Raw genomic sequence first — 18,281 nt, 5'->3', positions numbered from 1 at the left:
TTTTTAATTATTAGCAATCATCTGTGTCTTTTCTGATCATAAATTTAACAACAGTTTAAACTGAGAATAGCTGAGACACTTTCGTGGCTCAATTTCTGTTGAACTGTTTCTTTTGTAGCTATATTTAGTTATCTGTATAAAAGTTCAGTATTTGATTTGTTGTGATTAAAATTTAACAAATGCCTTTATATTGAAAAATGGACTTGAGATCTGAATAATTAGGAAGCCCATAGAACAAATACAGGTGCTGATTTTTCTGAAACTGTTCTGTACTAGATTGTACAAAAAGATCTTGGAACTGTAGCTCTGGGAAATGTGAGCTGTCTATTTTTCATGGTGAGGTTTTGAGTTTACTCAGTGATAGTACTGGGTGGTACTCGTGACTTTTAAAAAATTAAAAGGCATAGAGAGTATGGCATACAGAGTTTCTTTTGATTTCAGGTAGTATTTGTGAGACGAGGAAAGAGTTGGCAGGATAAACTTAAAAATGAATACACACAGTAGTATTTTTCATTGGGCTATCTCAAATGGTCATTAGACATTATAAAGTGTTTTTCTACTGATTGAATAGACAGCATAACTTGCCTAAAAGTCACACCCATCTTTCTGTCTGTTTGGATCAGGATTTAATTATTAGTAAAAATAGTAATTGGAGAGTGATTCTTGCTTCTCAGCTAGTATCCAGGAGATGTTAAATAATTTAAATGTGCTTATTCAGGTAAACATAAATTCCACATTTTAGAGATATCTCTGTATGCATATATTTCAACTTTATCAAGCATACTTTTCTTTTTTTCTGTGAATAGCATTAATAATATAAATGCAGGACACCACCTAGGATATTAAAACATGTTTGGGAGTTACTGGCCTTTAATTATGCCTCAGGCTGTCAACTCCTTTCAGCTAGTTGCTAATTCCCATGAGATGTCCTAGGCCTCAAATCATTATTGCTTAATTCAGTAGTAGGGTCTCTGGATTCACTTAGAAACTTTGTTACCAGACCTGTTTTATGAGCTGGCTTGCTACCTTTAGTACTTGATCAGATACAGCACAGCATGAGGTTTCTCTTGCAACTCCATCACGTGCAAAATCTTTCTTCCCTTCCCTTCCAGTTGTAGATGGGCATGTTACAGGTAGAGAATACTAAATGATCACCTGACATGGCAACTTCTCCCTTGTCAAGGAGTATGGCTGTAGGAAATGATTTAGGCTTTCGTAGGAGATGTAGTGAAAATATTGTTCTATTTACGCTTTCATTTTAAAGTGAATGAAAACCTTTATAAGTTTCAGTGTTGTCTCAGTATTTGAGATATTAACTGTGTGTAGCACTTGGTATTTAGTCTTCGTAACTTGCTGCAGATTAAGTAGTTTCCTTTTTGATTAAAGATCCAGTGATTTACACCGTAGAACCACTTTGCTGTGTATTTTCTGAATTTGCATGGAAGTATGCAACCAGAATGCATGTGGCTAGTAAAGAAAAAGCACAACTTTGTATGAACTTTGTTCGTTTTGCTGGATTTCAACTCATTTTTCCTTTGTAGACTAATATAGCAGGAAGAGGGAAGGAAAAGAGAATGTTCTTGGAGGATGATTGGGGGATACAAGAACAAAATTGGCAACCTAAGATTTTTTTTTTTAAAAAAAAAGAGATGGGGAGGAAGACGTTGGAGACAGAATCTGGAGTGAATAATCAGTTGGGGAGAGTGGACTATTGGACGGAGAGCTCCAGAATACGGATCTGTATAATAATCTTGTTTCTTTTAGCAGAGCCTTAGTGTTTGGAAGATGATGCTCTCTGGAAAAACTACAGCTTATTGCTATTATCTGTGACCTGCTGACTGTTGTAACTATCTCTGCTGGTTCCTAATTTAGAGGATTGGAAAAAAAAAGGCTTTAAAAAAAATTAAAATCAAAAAAGGCATTTCAGTTCTTTCCAAATCTTGAGGGGGACAGGGGGAGGAAGAGGGGGGCGACCTTTCACTACAGCATTTGAGAAATTATACATGCAATTCCGTGGCAATTCTCTGAAAATGTTTTTGCATGATCCTTACAATTTTGAATTTTGGAACCTTTGTGCTCCTTATTTACTGTTGCTAAACTGTAACTTCATCTCCTCTGCTCAGTTTGAGGTGTTTACTGCACACATTGGAAGCATATAAAGAAACCATACTTCATTATGCTTTTCTAATATCTCTCTCAGAACTTTTCAAGTTATTTTCTGTCCGGTCTATTGGATTATAAAATAATTCTCTTTATGTTTGTACCTATTTAGCATCATGCTTTAATGCAGAGTACGGCCTTGGCCAGTGAAACCAATACAACTCAGTCTCCAGTTTCTGCAGCCTATGAAGGCATTATGTAAGAAAATCAGGTTTGGAGATTGCAAAGTTTCCAGCTATTGGTGATGTCAGTTGAAGCAGAAGCATCACAGCAGAGGAGCAATTGATCATCTGTCTCTTCAAGGGGCTGGATGGAGTAGAGAGTATTCTCTAAGTTTGTGTACTGAATGACCCCTTTAACCTGGTTAGTGGGGGCACAGAATACTTGTTACTGCAGTAAATGGAGTTCTGATTTGTGATTCACCTTTAGGGAGTTTGGTAGAACTGCCAAGGAGACTATATAACTACATTGGAAGTCTACTCGGTGTGTGGATGTTTTTTGTTTTTGTTTTTTTCAGATAGGTAATAACGAGCAAATTATGCAGTCAGGAGGGGCTGACTGTGCCCTATATGAAGAACTAATGTGATTTTTAAATCTAAATTCTCTTCTACCAAGAAAGATTTTCACACTTTCACATTGCTTCTTAAGAACATACCAGAACATACCTGATTCAGGAAATTTGAGGGATCTGCTGTGTCTCTGAGATGCAAAAAGCCAATTACCCATGTTTTACTGTGTGTAAAACAAACAAAAAATGTTTATTATGCCATGAATTTGCTGAAGGTGTTTTACCTTAGAGTTATGAAAGGAATGTTACAGGTTGCAGCTGTAGTATATGTTGCTACTCTTTATCTTCCAATCCTGAGGTCTTTAAAAAAGCGCTATTTTTTTGTCAACAAACAGTTTAATTTGTAATTTTTTTCAGAATATTGAAAGCCTTGATTAAAAAAATGAGGCGGGGGCAAGAAGGCTGTGTAGATGATGCCTTTGAATAAAAACAGAAGGGGAGAGGTTAGAAATTGAGCTTTAATGATGAAATGAGTAAGTGCTCAGTATAGGCAGAAGCACTCAAATCAGGGCATAGAGTAGGTCAGAGAGAGGATGTACAAGAAGGTGAAATAAAGTAAGACTATAAATGACTTAAGTCAGTGATAGGACACTGGAAAGTTTTGAAAGGCGGAAGGGTCACCTTTTAGATTGGATGGGACAGTAGACTGTGAGAGATGAATAGTGTCCTGATTCCTTGGTAGATTTGTAGGTTCAGGGCAAGAAATGAAATCTGATACCTTGCTAAAGAATTGCAGAGATGTTAATATTCCTTATATGACAAAGTGGAAGAAAACACAGGCAATAAGGATTTAAAATTTGAGGAAGGAATTGCTGGTGACGGTATTTGGAGGAAAGAGGAAAAGGTAATGTGTAAACTCAATGTTCAGTCGTTTTGAAAAATAGCGCCTAATACAGTCTAAATTGACAAAGTTGATTCCTATCTAGCTGCTTCTCCTCTTTAAGAAAATTATCTGTAACATTGTAAGTAAGGTTTTAGCAGTGAAGTAATTCAGTAGTTAATGATGGAATGTCTTTGTTTCTCTTTCTTTTCATTACTCATAGAACTTTGCTAATGAACTTTTAATGAGAATACAGTTCACTAAAAATTGTAGGTCTTGAGCTTATCGGAATTAGTCCCGTGAGTAAAGTTACTTGTATATTTTGTATCAGGCTAGAATTTTTCTCAGTTTCTTCTATTTCTGATACTAATGCAGAAAAAAACAGCTGTAATTTAAAATAGAAGGAAAGGCAAGAGTAAGGAAGGCCAATTAAAAATATTAGATGCATCTTAATCTTTCACTTCAACACTTTATTTTTCTCTCTGATCTAAAAAGTATTGCATTTCCAGATGTTTAATTACTGGTTCAGATTTGAATGTGGTTCCTGAAGTGAACTCCTTAAGAAAACCAGTAACTTTCCCCACCCCCTAATTCAAACAAACAAAAACCTTCCCACTAAGCATCAGCTATCTCAGTTTCAGAAAACAGTCCTTTTCCATTCAAACTCTTTCTTTAGAGGATGTTTAAATCTGATGATTTGAATACAGAATTGGTGCAGGCATTTAAAGTAATGATTGTAATATTATTATTTTTGTTGATTACTATGAGAAGTATTGAATTGAAAGATTAGTGGAAGTAGTTCATTTACTTTTAGCCACGATAGGAAAATTACTTTCAAGCTTTAGGTTGCAACACTGAGAAGAGTATACATGGGATTTCCTTGAAATATGGAAATTGCTTTTCTAGAAAAATATAGCCTGCATGAAATTAATGTTATACTATATTGTTAGTATAACAATTAATTAAAGTATATAAGAGGTATAAAATTCTCATTAAATTGTTCTGTGCAGTCACTGTGTATAATTAAGACCCACAGGAAAACATTTGAAGCCCTAATGTTCTCTTTTATTTTATTTGCAGATTCACATCATAGATTTTGATGATGAAAACAACATTATAAACAAAAATGTTCTCCTTCATCAAGTGGGTGAAATCTGGCACATTAGTACCAGTCCTGCAGATAAAGGTGTACTAGCAACATGCTACAATAAAAGTAAGTACTTTCTAATCTCTTCTAACCTGTTTAATGATTTTTAATATTTCTAAATGTGCAGAAGTTGAAAACCTAGCAATGCCTAACCAATTTAAAATAGCATTTCTGTCAATACAGTCATTTCTCAAAGATCTTAATATACCATTAAATATACTTTGTCTGTCTCATAGGCTTAGCCCATCTTTGTTACAAGCCTACTTCTACGTTCAAGTCACAGAAAGCAGCAAAATAAAAGTATTGCTTTCCTGATGCAGTGTGGCAAATGAGAGACATTATTCTAGGCTCGTTCTTTTTGTTTTGTATGTTTGTTTTTGAAAGTGAAAGCAAATGTCTTTCAAAATAACATCTTGCTGGCAACCTGCTTTTTAAAAAAATTGCAGGTGAAGTTTATATATATCTTTTTGTTATATATGAAAAGCACATATGCCCACAAAGAATTACTTATACTTACCTAAATATTTCATCAAAAAGAGCAAGAATACCCTTTGTGTAACCTAAAAGTGAGTGTTATCCCGATATCTGCTGGAGGGAGAACACTGCAGGGTGCAAATGATCCAGGAGATTCTTGGAACATCTATTAGAACTTCCTGAAATAGGTGACAGAGGAGCCAACAAGAAGCATTGCCCTGTTGAACTTCATATTTACAAAAAAAAAAAAAGGGCTGGCTGGAGGTTTGAAAGTTGGGGACAGTCTTGGCTGCAGTGCCCACATGATGTTAGAGTTCAGGATCTTATGAGGAGAAACCAAGGCAACCAAAGCAGGATTGCAACCCTGGACTTCAGGAAAGCGGACGTTGGCCTCTTCAGGGACCTTCGTGGAAGAATCCCGTGGGATAGGGCTGTAGAAGGAAGAGGAGGTCCAAGAAAGCTGGTTGATGTTCAAGGATCACCTCCTCCAAGTTCAAGAACAGTGTGTCGCAATGAGCAACAAGTCAAGCAAAAGGGACAGGAGACCTGCCTGGCTGAACAAGGAACTCCTGGCAAAACTCTCAGAGGAAGGAAGTATAGAGAAAGTGAAAGCACAGACACGTAGCCTGGGAGGAGTGTAGGGATAGTGTCTGAGTGGGCAGAGATGGGGCTAGGAAGGCCAAGGTCCACCTGGAGTTTAATCTGGTGAGGAATTTTCATCATTTTTGAAAGGTCATGGAGAACAGGAAAGGTGCCTAATGGTGACTAGAAGAAAGCAAATATCACTCCAGTCTTCAGGAAGGGCAAGAAAGAGGACCCAGGGAAGAACAGGCCAGTCAGCCTCACCTCCATCCCTGGAAAGGTGATGGAACAGCTCGTTCTGGATGTCATCTCCAAGCATATGGAGGAAAATAAGGTGATCAGGACTAGTCAGCCTGGATTCACCAAGGGGAAATCCTGCTTAAGCAATCTGATAGCCTTCTGTGATGGAATGACTGACTGGGTAGATGAGGGGAGAGCAGTGGACGTTTTGTGCCTTGACTTCAGCAAAGCTTTTGACACTGTCTCCCATAACATCCTCCTAGATAAGCTCAGGAAGTGTTGGTTAGATGAGTGGACAGTGATGTGGATTGAAAACTGGCTGAAAGGCAGAGCTCACGGGGTTATGCTCTGTGGCACAGAGTCTATTTGGAGGCCTGTGGCTAGTTGCATCCCCCAGGTCTCAGTACTGGATCCAGTCTTGTTCAGCTTCTTCATCAGTGTCCTGAATAAAGGGACAGAGTGCCTCCTCAGCAAGTTTGCTGAGGATACCAAGCTGGGAGGAGTGGCTGACACACCTGAGGGCTGTGCTGCCATTCAGAGAGACCTGGACAGGCTGGAGAGTTGGGCAGAGAGGAACATCATGAAATTCAACAAGGGGCGTGCAGAGTCGTGCACCTAGGGAGAAATAACCTCCTGCACCGGTACAGGCTGGGGGCTGACCTTCTGGAGAGCAGCTCTGGAGAAAAGGACCTGGGAGTGCTGGTGGATGACAAGTTGTCCATGAGCCAGCAATGAGCCCTTATGGCCAGGAAGGCCAGTGGTCTCCTGGGGTGCATTAGGAAGAGTGTTGCCAGCAGGTCGAGGGTGGTGATCCTGTCCCTCTCCTCAGCCCTGGGGAGACCACCTGGAGTACTGTGTCCAGATCTGGGCTCCCCAGTACAAGAGAGACATGGAACTACTTGAGTGAGTCTAGAGAAGGGCCACAAGGATGATGAAGAGCATGGAGCATCTGCCCTATGAGGAATGGCTGTGAGAGCTGGGCCTGTTCTGCATGGAGGAGAGAAGTCTGGATATCAACATATAAAAGTGTATGAAGGGAGGATGCCAAGAGTATGGGGCTTAGAGTTTCTTCAGTGATGTCCAGTGACTGAGCAAGAGGCAACAGGCACAAACTAAAACACAGGCGGTTCTGTCTGAACGTGAAGAAAAACTACTGTGAGGCTGACTGAGCACTGGCATAGGTTTACAAGAGAAGTTGTGGAGTGTCCATCCTTGGAGGTACTCATAAGCTGTCTGGATATCTGGTGACTCTGTTTGAGCAGAGGGGTTGGACTAGGTTATCTCCACAGATTCCTTCCAGCCTGAATCATTCTGTGATTCCATGAGTACACAGCTGTTGAGCTTTAGGATCTCTATGCTTTTGCTAAGCAAGGTAACTGAAGATTCTGTCTTAGGGCTTAGGAGATTCATCTACTTCACTCTGGGAAGGGATTTTTTTTTCCCTCTGTGACAAGCAAGAAATCTCTGCCATCAATTTGAATAAATATTATTCCTTGTATTAAACATTACCTTATGCTTTTAGACTTTATTTTCATAAAAGAGTGGATTAATGTGCTTCAGATTTCATACATCTGTAAACAGCTGCGGAGATGTGAATTCTTATTGCTAAACTTTGTGCTTGTTCTAGAGAGAAGGTTCAAGACTGCTTAGTTCTCCAGTCCTTGTGAACAGGAGTGCAAGTCTTGAAATATGAATTTCTCTTGCAAATCTTATACAAGTCTTTTAAAGGCGATTGTAGAAGATGGATAAGAGTAATAGAGAGCTTTTTCTCTTTCCTAAACTCAAATTGAGTTCAGACATTTTCTCTAAGAGTGCAAAAATGGCATTGGCATGATAGTTTACCTTTTTCTCTCTGGCTTTACTTACTGGGTATAACTTCCTCACCTTGCCAGTGATGCATGGAGAAAATGAGAAAGTAGTAATCTGCGCTGAAATTCTTCAGGATAGATCTTCTTTCTCTGGCCTTCCTGAGCTGCAAAGAGTAAGGTGAAACATGTGAGAAGAATGTATTTACCTCTTTTTCTGTAGCTAACTGAAGGGCAAGGTTGTGAAGAGAGAGACTGTGAAGTTCAGTGTAATGTCTCATTTGATGTTAACAGGTTTTAATTTAGTCAATCTGTATCAAACTTTATATTGACCTTAAATAATATTTGTATTTACTTTCTAAAGTGTGGTTGTATCCTTTTTTGAGAAAGGAGTATGTTTAAGTTCCTTACTGTTTTATAGCAATTCTTTATAGCAGTCTGCATTAATTGGAGTTGAGAGAGAACTGATTAAGTAGATTTGCTATAAATGGACTTCTATCCAAACACTTGCTATTTTTTGTAAGATACCTGATACCTGTAATTGAATATATTAATACATATGCATGTTTTCTATTCTAGCTTCTTTATATTCTATATTTAGTTTGCTTTATCAGGTTTATGAACACTAAACTTTATTGTTTGTACTTCATGCATCTTCATTTAGAATCATCAGCCGTAAATATTCCAAAGAAAACACAATCTGATTCTTAAATGATTATTGATGACTCCAAATAGCAAAATATAGAACAGAAAGCACACAGCATAAGGTTCTAATAAAAAGAAGTATTGAGTTCAGCAGACAACTTATTTCAACTAGTAATGCAACCAAATTAAACAATCAAAACCTTTTAAGACCCTTTTATGTACTGGCTTTTATATACTCCATTTGTTTTGCTTTCTCATTTAAAAAAGATCCTTTAACTTTTTTCTTCTTTGAAGTACCGGTCTAATGAGATGCTATCAGGAATGGTCATAGGTATTTGTATTTTAACAGTCTCTCCTGTCTAAGCACAATACTTCTGGCAAATTTTGATTGTTGTTAAAAGTGGGAGTGTGAAGAAATGAGATGTATAACCATTTTTAAGAGCTCTTTTTTGAAGTTGCCAAAGTAAGTGGTGAAATTTGGCAGAGAGGAAAAGTAGAATTACTTTTCACTTCAGAGCCCATTGAAGTAAGGTAATGGAAAGGGATAAAGCACTCATGAAAAATCTTTGAAATTTCCTCCTTTATATCTGGAGAGATACTGTGAGGTGTTTTTTTGTTTTTGTTTTTTTTTTGTTTGTTTTGTCTTTTTTGCTCTTAGTTACCATTGCCAAGTCACCATTACCAGGTGAATAAGACTATGTTACTTCACAAAAAAAAGTGTAATATGTACAAACAAAAGAGCATTTAAGTATTTAAAGATCTCCTATTCTTTGTTTTTCTTTGCTTAGAAAGAGAAATACACCTTTCATAAAGGAAGTTTGGGAAATATAGTAAATGTTGAATTGAAAGTGGGTAAATAGCGAAGCAGTGAAGTGAAATAGTGTGTACCTGTGTTGAAGAGACACTTTGAGACTTGATTTATTTTTAAAAAGCATTTTGCAACTAGTGATATAGCAGTGCATTAATTCCTGAATATTTTTCTATTTGAATGCATTTAATCATGTATACGTGCTGTCATTAAGACCTCAGATTAAATCTTTTTCTAAGTTCTTAGTGGTAGCATTTTGGCTACTACTAAGCATGATAGTGTTGGGTTCAACAGATCTGAAGCTTTTCTTCCATCAGTGCTTGCCTCCCCCTCACGTAGATATTTATATAGCATCTGCTTCCAAAATCATGCATCTAGGAAACCTCCTCTTTTGTTAGGAAAAAAAGCTAGTAGAAAATGAGTATCTATAACTTAAATAGGAAGAAAAATCTTGCATTGTAACTCTCCATGGAGAGCTTACTAGTCTTATATTTTCTTACTCCATGCATATGTAAAAGAAGTTTTACTGTTTGTCTTTAACAAGTAAGTGAAAGAGACATAAGAAGGTAAAATTTCGAATGGTGGATTATTATTCTTGGTAGCTCTCTTAAGGAGGTAAGTCTTGTGACAAACCGTAACAAGATAGCTACACTTTCATGTCAATGAAAATTCATGTCTTAGATAGCCACTAGATATTTCTTTTAAAATACTAATTTTATTTAACTTAGTTTGTAACTCAGTAGCCACAGTTCAGTCATCATTTTAAGATGACCCTTAATTTTTGAGCGTATAGAATCACAGAATCAGTAAGGTTGGAAGGGACCTCTGGAGATCATCTAGTCCAACCTCCCTGCTCAAGCAGGGTCACCTAGAGCATGGTAGACAGGGTTGCATCCAGGCGGGCCTTGAATATCCCCAGAGAAGGAGACTCCACAACCTCTCGGGGCAACCTGGCCCAGTGCTCTGTCACTCTTACAGGGAAGAAATTCCCCCTCACGGTCAGGCAGAACTTCCTGTGCTTCAATTTCTGCCCATTGCCTCTTGTCCTGTCACATGGGACAACTGAAAAGAGTTTGTCCCCGTCCCCTTGACACCCTCCCTTCAGGTACTTGTACACATTGATAAGATCCCCCCTCAGTCTTCTCTTCCCTAGGCTGAAGGGGCCCAGCTCTCGCAGCCGTTCCTCCTAGGGCAGATGCCCCAGCCCTCTGATCATCTTTGTAGCCCTATGCTGGACTCTCTCCAGTAGCTCCATGTCTCTCTTGTCCTGGGGAGCCCAGAACTGGACACAGTACTCGAGATGAGGCCTCCCCAGGGCTGAGTAGAGGGGCAGGATCACCTCCCTCAAGGTGATCTATTATTATCACTAAATGTATACCTGTTCTATTTTTTTTTTTTGATTCCTGATTTCTATTTTGCATTTTATTTCCTCTTTAGCTATGGCAGTTCCCCACTAGCTTCTGAAGACCTCATCGTATTCTTCCTTTCCATGCTATCTTCTGAAATTATCACCAGTTAAATAAATAATTTGCTCATCCCTGAATTATTGACTGACTTTTAGCTTTGATACTGCTGTAACATTAACGTGAACAGCAACCTGGATTTCTTTCTTTCTTTCTTTCTTTTCTTTCTTTTTTCTTTCCTTCTTTTTTTAACTGTTTTCACCTATGCTTGCAAATTAGGCAAGATATTTACAGTGATTGTTTATGCAGTTGCAAATTGGATTGTAAGGGTATTTTCACAGCCTCAATGGTACTTTTATGTAATTGAAAGCTTGAATATTAGAATGTCACATATGGGCCACACAAAGTAACAGTATGGAGGACTGATGTTTGGAATGACTGACTTCAGTGTTGTCAGATAGGATGGGAGCAACTGTGGATGTCATCAAGTAGAATGGGGGAGCAGAGGTGAGGGAAACTATATCAACACTGAAAATGATTTTAAAAACAAAGCAACTGTTTTCTGTGAGTTTGGGAGGAATAAAGCCTATTGCACATAAACCCTAATACTGAATAGCCAGATTTTGATATCAAATATCTATTTTCTCTTGGTTTTACTGATTGCCTCACTATCACTAGTAGTTACAACCTGTAACAGGTAACAAATAGCTTTAGGACATCAGACTGAGATTTTAAGCTTATGTATGTATTCCAGGGCCAGGGCCTTGACCTGAGCTCTAACTCGTAGTAGTGCCTCCTGTTAAAGAGTGCTCTCTGCACAGCTTCGGCGTAGTCCAGCTAGTGCTTTCAGAAAGTGATGCCCACATACAGTCCAAGAAGAGTAGCCTCTTGCTTTCAGCTTACCCTGTACAAGTGCAGCTCTCTTTTGCTGGTTGACCTAGGGGCTAGAAAACTGTCTCTGACCTTCTCTTTCTTTCCCCTAGCGCAGGTTTAGCCTAACAGCCTCTGAATGAGCCCTGATCTCATATGTTACTTTAGACAACTCACTTAAAATACCTGTCATGTTCTCCGTTTCATTGCAGGTTGTTATAAAATACACCAATTGTTTGTTTTGGAGAATGTTTCTGTGAACCGTGCCTGTACTTCAGAAATTAGATAAGAAGACGACTTGATAAAGATACACAAAATAAAGAAAGTTAGGAAGATTTGGTCAAGAATCTCGGTTCTCCTGGTCTCATAATGCTGTGACAACTCTGTTGTGTAGCTTACTATGCAAGATTGAGACAAATCTAGTTAGGAACTGTCAGAGAGAATTGGTCCTTCTGGAGACAAGGATGTTTTGGAACTGAGCTATCCCTTCTGTACAGCACTTGTACAGAGTAGTGGGTGGTCATGTTATGGTTAAGATTGCTTGGCACTGTGGAAATGTGTCTTAAAAAGAGTCCTGATACTGATGAATTAAAAACTTCACACGTCTGATTTGAAGTGAATGTTTAGTTACTGGAGCTCAGTTGTACATCTTCAGTGAGGTAAAATATTTATCTAACAAAAGTTAGACATTATTCTGAAGAGAGTACTTTTTTCTAGCTGTTTTTAAATACTAGCTTCTGGTTTGGTCAAGGGACTAGAGTTCTTTGCCAGCATGATAATCTCTGAATTTGTGGAAAGGCTCAGAGTAATCTGTGAGGTTTAACAAATATTAGTGTCTTGATTAGTTAAAGGAATGAATAATTGAAACTCTTACTGAAATTAGTTATACAGAATATACTGCAGAATTGTTTTAGGAATTGCTTGTGATTCTTTCACCCACGCTCTTTGTAATTGAATGATCTTCAGCAGAATGTCAGGAGAAATTGTTCTTTTTTTAAAATAGCTGACATCTTCTCTTGTTCTTAATGATAGTGAGACCACAGGCTGTCCTGAGCAAAGATGCTGGTGTCATATGCTGTCTAGGGTATCTGCCCTCCTTGAGGGGAATTGTGTAGATTTGGTCTCATCAAGCACAACAAAGAATGGAGGAATTCTGAAAAAAGGCAAATTTTTGCAGAATGCCTCATTCTATGCTCCTTGGGGAAGAAGCTGTATCAACTACAGCTCTTACATCTTTCTTCTTAAAACATCCTGTGGGAAAGGAGGACAAAAGATATGTTATATGCAAATACATGTGGAAGGGCTGGGGTGGGGGGAAAGAAAGTCAATGTGTGTGCTTGGTAGATTTTTTTTTTCTTCCCCCCTTTTTTTTTTTAAAGCTGACACTCATAGATCTTAGGTTCTTCATTAGGAAGAATACTTACAACCTTGTTCTTTGGATGCCTTGTGTGGTTGTTCACATAGAAAATCATTTGAATATGTTTAAAGAAGACTATTAGGAAAAATTACCCCTAACAAGTTGAAATACCCATTGATACCTGAATATTTTTAACTGCTACGAGAAGTACACAAGCAGGTGGAGTCAAAATGAATAGTTAAATAGCTTTTAACCTGTTTGTTCTATCTGGACCTTCAGTTATGCAATACTACCATAATTGTGTATATACAGGACAAATCTTAAATAACATCCTAATGGTGTATCAATGTATTTTACTAAGAATTTGATTTGGGATTTTTATTCCTAGCTTGCCCTGCCTTACATTGGTAATGCTTGTTCTGACTGTATTTGTTATAATTTACTGAGTAGAACTTAATGCCTGTTCAAACATCTTTATTTTTGGATTTACATAAACTTTATTTCCATTTGCATAAACTTTATTGATTTATTTCCACAAAGCTTCTAGAAATGTGCAGAAATTGCTATTTGTTAAAATCGTTAACAGTTTTAGCAGTTTAAAACAACAAAAATCCATTAGTGATTTTTAAATTCCATTTTCAGGTTTGTAAAATAAAATTGTCTGCAACCAAGCAAATGGCTCTCCAAGAATGCACAAGCCTTGGTGCTCCAAGGGCTCGACTTAAGCTCAAAAATGCTAAGAATACATTTAAACTTGGTTTACCTCTTGTTTGTTATATCACAGTTTCACAGATATGAGGCAAATCTATTTAGTGTTTGGGGTTTTTTTTTGAAAATTAAAAGAAAATGAAGTAGACAAGCCATATGACCATTTTAATTCCTTTGTACTCTGAGAAGTATACAAGCATGCTTATGCAAAATATCTATTATATGCTGTTGCAGATTCTTAGACAGTCTTGCTACATTAATAAACCTTCATTTTACTGATGATATCAGTAAATGCTGTTGTACGTATTCTGACTGATATTTGTTTCTAATGAAGCTGAACATTTTTTTAAAAAAAGAGAAATGTGATTGCAGGCTGTAATAATATATAACTTTCTCTTCCATTCCCTTCATAAACACAAGCAAACCAAATCCTATTCATTTTCTTGCTTCTTTTCAGTATTTTCCCACTTCAGATCAGATCTTCCTGCTTTGATGACTAGCTATCATCCAGTGACACTGACATCCCAAGTCATCTGTGCTGATAAAGGAAGGGCTATCGATCTATCTGTTTTAAGATTTTAATTTTTACTGAACAACTACTTAATTTTAATGACTGAAAAGTTTGGAGGAAGAGATCTTTAAATAGATAGTACCTTTTTTTAAAAAAAAAAAAAAAAAAGGAAAGGAAAAGAGAGACGTTGCTTTTCAGAGTGCACAGGCTATACTTTCATTTGATTCTCCTCCAGAAGAGACATTTACAGTTCATCCAACTATATTTGATTAATAATAAGATTGCTTAAATTATTGGTAAAAGTAATAATTTCTTCAGTACTGTAAATTAATCCACATATATCTTTCATTCCATGTCTGTGCCTTCCTTTGTTTTGGTATGTGGCTTGTTAAAAGATTGGTTACTACAAAACCCGGTACTACATACTGTCCGTTTCTGCTTAGTGGGGAAACGCAAGAAGTGCTGCTGAGATATCACCCACTTATCTTCCAAAATACATCAGGAGGAAAGAGAAGCAAGTGGAGCTTCAAGAGGCCAGGATGGATTATCATGGTAACCTTTGCCTATGTAAAGTTAAAACTCTTTTGAAGCGTAACAGGTATCAAGTCTAGTGGAAAACCTATGGAGAGGAGAAAGCAAGGAATGACACAACTGTCTTGTCTGTTAGCGTGAACTATTTTTGGTGCATAATGGATCAGTGAGATGCAGCAAAGCAAGACTTGGTTTGCATTATGACAATAATACTGCTATTTTGGGGACTCGGTAGAATACCTGTTCTCTTTTTAACTTTAGCCCTTCAAATAGATCTTTGCTTTAAATCCATTGGGATGAAGCTTGATGAATTCTCCTCTTTAGGAAGAGGAAAAATGGAATTTAAAAGCAAAATTGCTATTAACCATAAAAGTATTAAGATTTGGAAGTCAGGGTTTTTTCCATTGCAATAGCAATAAGATCTCTGTGCAATGTGGGGCGACTAAGGAAAACAGTGTCTCTTCTTTGAAAAGTTAGTCAAAACCCCTCCCAAGGTAATTTTGAAATCAGGTACTTGAACAATAATTTTTTACATTGCTATTTTCTTCCATATTTGTACTTGCTCCTTGTTTCCCTTAAGATTTGAGTTTCTTAATGAAAATCACTTTGAAATACACATGTAAAACAATCTGTTTTCCTAGTGCAAACATGTTTTTCAGCTTCTACAAAATTAGGTTCTGGATTTTAATAACATGTAGTGACACACAAAGCCACGAGAGGGCAAAAGAAAGTGCAATTGTAGAAGACTTATCTGGCATTTTACAAACACAGATATACACCTGTATACACACACATCTTTTGTTTTATTTCATTATGTTTCTGCAAACAAAGTAGGTGCCACTGTATGGAGATAATGAAGACACTGTATAAATAACTTGTTTTTGTAAATCCAGAAAATGCAAACTTTATTTTCCTTTTTTATCAAAATTAAACAGCAGTTTTGTGTTTGTATGTGTATGTTTAAAATCCATTAATTTGAAAGAGTTATGGCTGTCTAGTGAATTACATTTTTTTTTCCTCTTTTCTTCACCCAATAGATTTGTGTATTAAAAAACTTCCTGCAGAGAGAAATCCTTCAGTAAGGATATTGGAAATAATGCTGCTGGTGATGCTCACAGCTGCTTAGTATTGAAGACAGCACATGGTATTGACTTCATTGGCTTCAATTTCCTTTGCTGTAGTGAGAGCACTCCATGTAGAGAAATCATTGGTAGAACAATTTGATATTCTAGAGCCTTAAAATAAGGAAGTGGAGTGTAGGGTGCAAAGTTGAATGATCTCTCTAAATTTTCCCCAGTGTTTTTCTCAGCAATACTAGAAGACTGTACAGAAGAAAGTTTTTGTAGTTTGAGGGAAGAAGTATAATAAAAAATGGTTGTGTTCTTTGCAGCTTACACCTATTGTTCTCTAGAAAATGTAATTGTAATATGTAATTTATAGCATTCCCATGAAGTAGCTTCCAATAAGGTTTTAAGTGGAATGACTGACGTCTGGTATGTATGATGGAAAGCCACTATGCAAATAGTGATTTTTTTTTTCTTAATAGCCTATGTTGCTGAGAAATTGTTCCATGTTAATTGATACTCAAATAGAAGGCATGTTTGTGCTTAGATGTATTTTGTAATGTAGTCCAAATGACAGATAACAAAACTATATTATTACAGTAAAAGGATAAGCAATTACCTTGTACGTACATATGTAAGATTGTTGCAGGGGTCTATCTTAGTACTGTGTCTCAGCCAGTGGGTAAGAGCAGCTACATAAGGAAAAGTGTAAGAACTGGAGGAGCATGTAGAGTATAATGAACTTGAGAAAGATGCTTGCTATTCATTGTATTAGGATTTGCTCTTTTATTTGACAAATGTTATTGGGTTAATTGTAGTGTTTATTCTGTGAAGTAAAATAGAACTATTTTAGAAAGAAGAGGGGGAAGATGGCTGAAACAGAAGCATTGCAGAATGATCACAATATTGAAAAAAGTGCTTCTAAAATATGGAAAATCGATGAAATGCTTCTGAATTACAGCTGTCACTAGGAGATAACCCATTGAATTATAAGGCTACTATATCCTTCAGCATTTGGTGGTTTCCTCCTCCTCTTTTTGTGTAGAACAAAAGCCATGTGGATTAGAACAAAAAAACAGTTTTGCTTTTCTAATTCTCAAATAATTTTTACTTAATTTTCAAATATTGAACTGAAATAGTGTAATAAATTGGATATACATATATATATATATATATGTCCTATATATATATAATTCCTCTATCTTCAAGCAATGCTGTTGCTGCAGTAAATAACATTTGGTGTTCATTATTTATACAAATGTTTCTGCTAGTTCATTACCTTATTCTATATGTTCACTGATAAAATTTTAGTCTTCTGAATTAAGTGGGTAATTTTATTTGTTACGATTTCAGATTGTTTTAGTTTTTAAATAAACAAATTAAAACACTTCCACTTTTCTTTTACCATTCCATTCTATCCGCTTTGCAGTAGCCACCTCTGCTGGTCAGGTCAGACAGATTGCAGATAGCCAGCCAGCTCTGGAATGTGTCAGTGTACAATTCTGAAATATTACAATTGATTTCTAGTTTACCAGGTTTTCACTGGCTGGTTGCACTTCAGTTGTATGCATTTTGAGGAGTGAATCTATACAACTCCTAAGCCTTAGGCAAACCCCTTAATTTTGAAGAAGTCTTCAAAATATTTCATGACCAGGATTCTGCATGCAGCATGTCAGAATGCTGTATAACTGTTGTGGAGGAGGAAAGCAGAGAACCACATATGTAAGATCCAGGGTGAGGACTGGATACATATAATGTGTTATGGTATATATTTAGGCATTCTTGTCCAATAAGAAGTGAAATCTAGAAGCTTGCTTTTCCCTAATGTATATTAGACTTCAAAGTTATTCATGAATATGCAAGTGAAACTAAGTATTCTATGAGAGTTCTGTCTGAGTAAACATTAAAAGACTTGTAACTTCGCTTTCCATTCTCTGTGGCCTTATTACTACCACAAAGATGTGGCCTGCCTCAGCCTTACCATATTGAATCTTTGTTGGAAAGCTGGAGGGACTGATGTGAGAGTCCCTTGCTTGGTGGGGACATTCTCCTAAAAGAGTCTTTATTTTCTTTCCTTCTGCTAATCACTTAATCAACCTCACAGTTCGAATGCTAATCATCTTAAATATTTTAGCCTTTTTCTGGTTTGATGAATAAAGTAGCAAGTTTAGAGTTCGATCTAGTCATCTGATAACAGTGAGTTATGTCATTATGTTATGTTTCTGTAGAATATTCTATCCTCTGCAATCAATGATTATGTAAAAGCTTGTTAAAGATGTCTTAAGGACAACTATAATTCTATAATTTTAGTTTTTCATAATTTTTAGAGCTAATTTACGACCTTAATTCCCTTTTAACTTAAGTGTTTTTAAAGTGCTTTTTAAAAGAGAAAACTGTTCGTAGTAGCTTTGTGTGACATCAGACAAAAATAGTATGTTTGACCATTAGACATAAAAATTGAGATCCATTGCAGATGATTCTGCTGCTGTCACTACAGCAACTCAGACTTAAACTTCATGTATTTGTACCTTTTCTGGCATTGTGAAAATTATTTGCAGCTCAGCATAATTTTATTATATCCGTTTTAT

The 18,281-nt window shown here is 36.8% G+C and overlaps 1 protein-coding gene across 2 annotated transcripts in view; it reads left to right on the top strand.

Annotated features, from left to right (window-relative positions):
• EIPR1 (EARP complex and GARP complex interacting protein 1) overlaps positions 1-18,281 on the top strand; it is an 86,884-nt gene that overhangs the window by 12,836 nt on the left and 55,767 nt on the right. The window contains exons 1-3 of one of the 2 annotated variants that reach the window (XM_062571143.1): positions 4,684-4,761; positions 14,542-14,650; positions 15,667-15,773. Coding sequence is in view for 1 of the 2 variants with exons in the window: in XM_062571142.1 (XP_062427126.1) it covers positions 4,629-4,761 (133 nt within the window). In the remaining variant the exon portion in view is untranslated. Of the gene's footprint in view, positions 1-4,628; positions 4,762-14,541; positions 14,651-15,666; positions 15,774-18,281 lie in introns of those variants that run through there. The other variant, XM_062571142.1, reaches the window with a different exon arrangement.

Source organism: Rhea pennata, chromosome 3, assembly GCF_028389875.1.
Source record: "Rhea pennata isolate bPtePen1 chromosome 3, bPtePen1.pri, whole genome shotgun sequence".
Classification (NCBI taxonomy): Eukaryota; Metazoa; Chordata; class Aves; order Rheiformes; family Rheidae; genus Rhea; species Rhea pennata.
The sequence above is the reverse complement of the archived record's forward strand: the minus strand, read 5'-3'. Positions and strand labels throughout refer to the sequence as shown.